This window comes from Morone saxatilis, unplaced genomic scaffold (genome assembly GCF_004916995.1).
Source record: "Morone saxatilis isolate NCDOM2014 unplaced genomic scaffold, NCSU_SB_2.0 Contig14, whole genome shotgun sequence".
In the NCBI taxonomy this organism is placed as follows: domain Eukaryota; kingdom Metazoa; phylum Chordata; class Actinopteri; family Moronidae; genus Morone; species Morone saxatilis.
This window is the reverse complement of record NW_023339696.1, coordinates 3,121,451-3,129,470: the sequence shown is the minus strand read 5'-3', so window position 1 is coordinate 3,129,470 and position 8,020 is coordinate 3,121,451. Positions and strand designations below refer to the sequence as shown.

At 44.1% G+C, this 8,020-nt stretch overlaps 1 protein-coding gene across 4 annotated transcripts in view; it reads right to left on the bottom strand.

The window, feature by feature from the left end:
• The window catches only part of LOC118323461 (zinc finger protein 646-like), an 11,504-nt gene extending 3,974 nt beyond the window's left edge, over nt 1-7,530 (bottom strand). For 3 of the 4 annotated variants that reach the window (XM_035655428.1, XM_035655430.1, XM_035655429.1), the window contains exons 1-4: nt 7,310-7,530; nt 4,651-4,910; nt 4,229-4,475; nt 539-628 (exon numbers count right to left, since the gene is read on the bottom strand). In XM_035655428.1, the coding sequence (XP_035511321.1) occupies nt 539-628; nt 4,229-4,475; nt 4,651-4,910; nt 7,310-7,444 (732 nt within the window). In that variant the 5' untranslated portion in view covers nt 7,445-7,530. The remainder of the gene's footprint in view (nt 1-538; nt 629-4,228; nt 4,476-4,650; nt 4,911-7,309) is intronic. The other variant, XM_035655431.1, reaches the window with a different exon arrangement.
• Nucleotides 7,531-8,020: the final 490 nt, after the last annotated feature.

Below are 8,020 nucleotides of genomic sequence, written 5' to 3'. Positions count from 1 at the left end.
AGCACACCTCAAGATTACGCATGTAGTCATTGGAGGTCTGGGACCTGAGGAAGTTGCCCACTTAGCCCAGATGGTATTCCAGCTGGTGGTCAATATAGACAAATAAGACCAAAGTTGCAGGGAAATAGATTTGGTTTTGCTCTGATGAGCTTGGAATTATTTAAAAAGTTGTTTTTATTTTGTCCTTGAGTTTTAGATGCAATGGTCAGACACCTGCTGTGACAGCCATCAATAGTTTCCCTTTGCTTTTATGTTGAAGTTAACACTGCCACCAGTGCAGTGACACTGAGACAGAGGACAGGACCATGGGAAAACAGTCAAAAAGCAGCATAAAAGCAGTTTACAGCAGAGACCATCAGAAGAGTACCAGTCGGTTCCTGACCATCACATCTAAAGCTCCTGTACAAGTTGGCCCTTACTCACAGCTATGATTCAATCTGCTGACACTGACACTGCCTCAGATACACACACACACACACACAACAACACCGAAAAAAAAAAAAAAAAAAAAAACATGCTCACTCACGCTCACACCAACCTGGTTTTTGGCCGCGGCGCTGCAGCGATGCTGGGCCAGGTCCAGCATGGTTCGGTAGCTCTTAAAGCAGGACGGGCAGTTGAACCGGTTCTTATGAACCAACCCCACAAACACACACAGCAGACACACACACACAACACACAGACACACCACACACACAGACGACACACACACACATAAATTTGAATTACTATACTTGTAAGGGAAATCCACTGAATTGTATTCATTCCCTAACGTCTAAACCCTGACCCTTTCCCTAAACTTAGCCTAACCCTGCTCTAACCCTAACTGCACAGCATGCTTTCACTACAGGAGGGTTGGCAACACTTCTCCCAACAGACTGCAGCTGGAGAGAGGACAGAGGGTCAAGAAAAATGTGCCATACTGTTGCATGCACACTTCATAAAGCAAATAACAAAATATGCCTTGCCACACATGCATATCTCCACACACACACACACACACACACACACACAGAGCAGTGTTTCTCCAACATATGGCCGTCTGTGGCACACAGAATTTTAGCACGCCTGCCACACAAACATAATGTCTATTCCATTATGAAATGTTAAAGGGATTAATATAATTGTTCCTGTTGGCGCACAAATGGACAAACGGGGCTGCTGCCAGATATTTGTGAAGAGCAGTTTAAACTCTCACTGAGAGATGCCAAGTGGGAAAAGCTGCTGGTGTTTTTCCCTCTTCTGAATTCCTATTTAAAAAGGCATCTTTCGATTTAACCTCAGTGTTACTTCACATAGAGATTTTCTAGTCTTGTGTTTCTATGAAAAAAGTTTATGTCATGGCTACCAGTTTGAAATTTAATTATTTATTTCATTTTTATTTCTGAGATGTTCTCTCTGTCAGTGTGGCGCAGCAGAGGGCTCTAAATGTTACAATACCCATAAGACACAGCCTCCAGTGCTATAGAGAGGAAGCTAATTTAGAGGCGTGAATCAGTGCGGTAACAAATTCAAAACACCTAGCTGTTGCTGTTGGAAATCAAACCTTGGCGCCATAGTTGCTGAACCTGAAGTTTCATCAAAAGTGCCATATTCACCATATTGCCATTATTTTGACAGATATTGCAATAGGATTTGAGATTAGTGTGGGAATGATCGTTCTTGTCTCAAATTAGATTTTAATCAAAATCAAGATGATGTGACATTTTTTGACAAACATGTTTCTTAAATCTGGAGAACAATATTGGTAGACTGGGACATCTCTTCAGAGCTACAGTACTTCATTATCATGCTATTTTGTCTCACATTTTGGCTTTATCTTTTGAAGACAATATATGTTTGGATATACACATGGCCAAATTGCCATTTCGATACATTTCCATTAATTGTGCATCCCTAATCTGATTGGTTGCTTGTTGCCAGATGCACCTACAGATTCCTAGTTACTCATTTTTTGTTTAGGTTTAACCACGAGAGATCCAAGCTGCAACTGTGTTCCAACTGTAAATCGTGGAACATCTTCTATGGAGAACATGAATGGGATTTTTACTTCTGTTTCTATGCAGGCAGATTACCCTGCAGCCTGGATACACATCTTGTAGCTCACATTGTAGCAGTGCACTCAGCCTGCGGGGTCTCCTAACCTCTTTAAGCTCCTTCGATGTTTGGTGTACAGGTGAGGGGAGCTGTAATTAACAAAGGGAGGGGGCAGAGACTGTGTGCTGTGGGTTTTTGTTATGCATCACTACCTAATTGCAGTTATGTTAATTACCATCTTGATTACATGCAGTTAATGTATTGTAGAAATCCCGCTTCACCCCCACAGATGAGCCTCGCACAGAGATGAAACACTGCACACACACACTCTCAACAAAGAGCAGAACAGAGCATCGATCCAGCCGCGGCAAAGCCTCAGACTGTAACCGAGTCAAGGTGTTAGCTCACAACACTCCCCCTCACACCATCACACACAGGCCCACACAATTAACTGCTCTATTACGGTGTTCATTTAGTGGCATTAACAGTGCAGTTCCTTTACAGATTCATAGTACCCAACAGGGAAGCTGTTGACATGAGACGCCAACGTTTAGGAAGTGATTTTGCTCTTTGTAGTTTGTAGCAATTGCTACACATATTTCTCAGAAGGGATTTTGACTTAACGTCTGCTGAGAATAACAGCCAACACTAACAGACAAATCAGCTATGGTGCATTTAGTTATTATTATGGTCTGACTCTCACTTTTATTTTAGAATCAGTATTCCCTTTTCAATAATAATAATAATAATAACAATAATAACAATAATAATAATAATAACAACAGCATCATATTGTATTCACTTTTCATAGTGTTTTGTTATACATGTAATACCATCTCTCATGCGTTTTTTTGTTGCATTTTTTTATTTTAAAGCACATGAAGTGTTAAATGTGCATATGACATGTGCTATATAAATAACGTTGACCTGACGGCACTGAGCTGAGCGGGTAAAACAGACTGCTGCAGGACCACAGCAATCTAATATTAACCTGAACATTAAAGTTTAAAATGCTGTCACTGTCGCTTTCTATACTGCCACTCAAGCTCTCTGCCGCGTTCAGGGTAAAGCACGCCACTCCCCCACCACCTCTATTAAAGCAGACTTGGAGACATGGCGTGCTGTGCGGTGAGAAAGTACAGCCCTCTGGTAGAGTGCTGGAGGGTGATGTGACAGAGAGGAGACAATTACCAGATCTTGTTCACTGAATGATTGAAGGAAAGCTCTGATTAAAATATGGTGGCTCAGGCAGAGCTTTTTTTAGTGGATGCAACTTATCAACCGTTCAGACCAAGAGCCTTGAGGGCCTCGGTCCATCACACTAGAGGCGCATCCTGATTTGTCAGCTCCCAGTTCAGCCCTCTGTCCATGCAGGACATTGGCAGGTACCTTGCTGTCAGGTGAAGAGAACTGCCTGTGAGCATGTGACACTTGACTGTGACTGAATCAGGACCTCCTGTATTTAGATCAGGTAGCTTGTGAAAAATAAGGTTTTGGAGCTACAGCTGTTATTTCAATGTTTCTGATTCATATTTAATCATTATATGGGTAAATTAAAGTATCAGATGAATTATTAAATCCTGTAAAGTGTTCCACCATGTAAAGACTGAACAGCTGAGAGGTTTGTTAGACAATGAATGTAACTGTCATTTCAGAACCAGCCACTGCATTGTTCTGACGTGCAGAACATTTATTCTTGTCCGGTGATATTTTGTGTGTGCGTGCATTAATGCCCAGTGGAAATAGTCAGGTCTCCAGTTTCCTCCAGTTTGAGTGATGTTTGTCAACAACTACAGCGAAGTCTAACTATGTCACCTTGTGCTAACACATTATACACACACATTTAAATGTTAACACACTAAGAATTGTTAATTGATTTCACTGGTTTACAATTTCAGACTTTTTATACTTATACTACAGACTATTTAGAAATAAGAAATGAGTAAGGGGAGTCCTTATAGAGGAACAGCTGCTATAAACTGTCAATCATAAAACATGATCGCTGCATCAGTCACATTCAGGAAGCATTTATGTAAACAAAACGTCCTACATTTAAATGTCTCATTACAAATACCAAAAATGCAAGTTCTCACCTGTTTCGCTGCAGAATGACTCTCACAGAATTGTTATATTAGTAATGCAGCCCAACATCATCCACAGCACCGTCTCACACACACACACACACACACACCTGGTTGGTTGCAGCAGCGGTGCAGCGGTGCTGGGCCAGCTCCAGCATGGTCCTGTAGCTCTTGCAGCAGGAGGGACAGTCGAAGCGGTTGGGCCCGTCGTCGTGGATCCTCTGGTGGTTGCGGAGGTACCGGGCTAAGCGGAAGGCCTTCCCGCAGAGGTCGCACATGTAGCGCTTCTGACCGTGGATTCGCATGTGGTTGCGCAGGGACATGTAGTTGGTGTAGGGCTTGCTACAGAAGTCGCACCTGAGTTTTGGAGACAGAAGTAGCGTGGAAGTTAGAGGCAAACAGGGACACCTTTGACCTGACGCTCTCCAATTACAGTGAGTGAGGTGGTAGAAGAACATTTTGGCATATTTACCTGACATTACCTGAAAAGGCTGGAAAATCTGAATCGTCTGTAGAAAGTGCGAGTGCCTACCTGAAGTCTCCAGTCTTGTGGGTGAGCTTGTGGTTGAGCAGGGAGCTGGCGTGCTTGTAGGCGCAGGTGCACAGGTCGCAGACGTACGGCCTCTCGTCCGACTCCATGTCGTCTGACGCCGTCGTCGCCGGCGGCGGTGGCGGCGCTCGGGACTCCAAGGACAGACTGGAGCTGGAGAGTGACGCTGAGGAGAGACTGGAACTGGAGAGTGCTGCGGAGGACGAAGGGAGCTGATCGCACCAGCTGATGGTCGAACTCGGCTGTCACAGAGGAGAGAATATGTTAGAGCAGAGTACTACAGCAGGTAACAAGTCAATGTGTGTGCAGCGACGCTTTCATGGCTGACTATTTTATCATTTTCCAGAGAAGACACACGGAATAGAGATAGCGACGCGTCATTCTGCTGTGGTGAGTAAACTTTTGTGGTGCATGATAAAATTCGGACATAAATCACGGCTTTACATCTGCGAGCCATAGAATAACCTCACACCTTGTCATAAAGAGAGCCCTCTGACACTTATAAGACATGTCAGGTGAAACTGACCCGTAAGTAAAGCTTTAAAGAAAACGAAAGGTCAGCACCACGGACAGCAACTGTGCCCACAATAGAGATGTGCGTGGGCCTAAGACCCAAACCCGGCCAGTACCAGCAGATTTAAGACCCAACCTGACCAAAACTGAAGCTGCTAAATGTGAGACCCAACACTTTATTTTTTATTACAGTTAATCCAGTACTGACCATAAGCTAGCCAGGCTAATGAAACACATTGGACCCAGATGATACATACAGACGGAGAGAAATTCATAAATTACATTTTTAGATAATCAAACACAGCCGTGGACAGAAGCAGAACTCTAGCCTACACCACCCAGTGTCCAGCGTGCAATCAAAAGCTTCTCACTACATGTCTGCAGATGAATATGTTCGAGAAAAAGTTCTTAATGGGACGGGATCATTTTACTGTATCAACAGAAAATACTTTCTTAATTCTTTGTACGCGTCTCTTTGCTATGCTGATTGAGTGCTCAGTGTAACCGAAGAAAACAAGTGCACGTGGACAACACAAGAAAGAAAAAAAAGAGGACATCTCCATCACTTTAACTACACACAGACTCCCTGACCACTCAATAATAAACGTAGCTCAAATGACGCTGACAGTGCCAATCGAAATCAAACATATCTGTGTTAAGGTAGAATTTACGGCCGAGCTGATGCATTAAATTGCATTAGACTTTTCAGGCGTACCTAATAATGCGGCCACTGAGTATACATGCCACATAGAAACACTCTGCAAAATTTTTTTTTTTTTTAAAGCCCCCTTGGAAACATCCAGTGCTGTGTGACTTGCAGCATGCTTCTTTACGTTGCGTTGTTGTCAGATTTGCAAGATGCAGCTATGCGTTGAGCTCTCCTGGCCACAAATAGCAAAAATCTACTTCATATAAATGTCATGCATGAACGTCTGGCACTGCACCTTTGAAGAACCTTACAGAAGTTTCCGAAAAAGGGCAGAAACCGTCGAGAAAGAACCTGCTTAAAACCCCCTTCCTGACACAGTACATAAAGAGTGCTGTTTGTACACATCAACTACAAAGGAGACACCGTGCACACAGCAACCTTTCCCCAGGTACAGAAACACACGTTAAATGATCAATGTGAAGACGCAGCCTGTGAATACACCTGGCTTTAAACAGACTGACGGGAGGAACTTCAGATGAGGGACACCCAGTAAAGTCCCGCCCGCCACACGCACTGGAATTAAACCTTCATTCAACTTGCATGTGTGTGATAGCTGACATAAAAGTAGCCTGTGAGGCCGCCGTCGTTCGGGTGCAGAAAAATGCTTAAACATATAAATTAATGTGTGGGGGTGTGTGTGTGTGCGCTGTGCAGATAATCTGTCGGCTGAGGGCGACCATGAATGAACCGTACAGTCTGGCATCACAAAGAGGTCTTTCAAAGTCCTCCGCGGGGCGTCTTCCGCTCCCGTTTCCTGTGGGACAGCCTGGTCCGTGTTTACTTTGCGCTGTTCGCTAACAATATTGCAGGCCCTGTGCACACACTTCTGCCTGAACTGCCTGAATTACTCCCGCAAGCTTCGCGGTGTTTGGAGCAGACATTTCAAAGCGCGGTTTTATACGCGGTTCGACCCAAAACAAAACCCCTGCCGTCCACTCTGTTTCAGACGGGCTCTGTTAGCCAGCCACTGTTGTCTGCTGTTAGCATTAGCTTCGTGATGCTTGACTACCTTTATATACATTTCCCTTACCCCTTAGCGTCTCTAGACAACACAGCAGTGCCACGGTACTGGGAAACACGTCCAATTTCACTAAGCCCTTAAAGGACGGTGGGATGGACACAACATGCAGCCGCTGATATTTACTAGCCACTTAGCTCGGCAGCTAAGAGTCAAACTAGGCCATGAGCCGCTCAGCATGACGACTGGTGCGATAGCAGGGAGCTAACGGAGCGGTTCTGGGACGTGACCTGCAGCTTCAGATCAGACCAGTGCTGCTAAACTGCATTCAACTCAACACTCAACAACAACCCCGTGTAAAAGCAGACACTTTGCCTGGTGGCCAGGCAGTAAAATGCTGCTCCGTTAGCTATTTGTTGACTGGCTCGCTAGCTAGCGGTGGTGGCAGCTGGCTTTCTTACTCCGGAGTCGTTCGGATCCTTTTTCCAGAACAATTGAGAGCAGTGGCCGAAAGACTCTGTCGATGTCACATAATTCACTCCGTTTCTGTCTTGAAAGTCTCCGTGTGTGCTGCCGGTATTTGTCCTGGCGTACATCGTCGGTTTTGGGATTCTTCGACTTTTTCTGTCTGAAAAGAAATAGGGCCGCTTTGTAGGGATCTTCTTCCGAAAAAAAAATATTTCTTCTGTGTAATGAGCGTTTTGGCGGCTGACATATTGAAGCATGCGGGGCATTACTGCCGCCTGCTGGCCTGGAGTGTAACAACACAGGCGGCGGTGAACACTGTCTGGGTATTGTCTCTGTTTCACCTACATGTTTTTAGAGGTCAAATTTACGCTGTGATATAATGATACAATAATCTACCTTTAGAATACACCTACCACCTGAACAAATCCTTAGCCTACATTTACTTCAACTTTACTCGATTAGTTTCATTTCAAGCTATGTTACACTTTGCTTCACTACAGTTCAGAGGGAATATACATATATTACATAAAATAATGTATAAAGAAGTTCTAAAGTAAAATGATACCCTCCTCAACCAACTACAAACATTAACCTGCTACATAAACATTAATACAGCATCAGTAACTCCACCATCTCTCTCCCTGTTTGCATGTCCAAGTGCATGAAGTGTGTATAAAAAAGAGTGAAAAGAACAACTTCCCCTA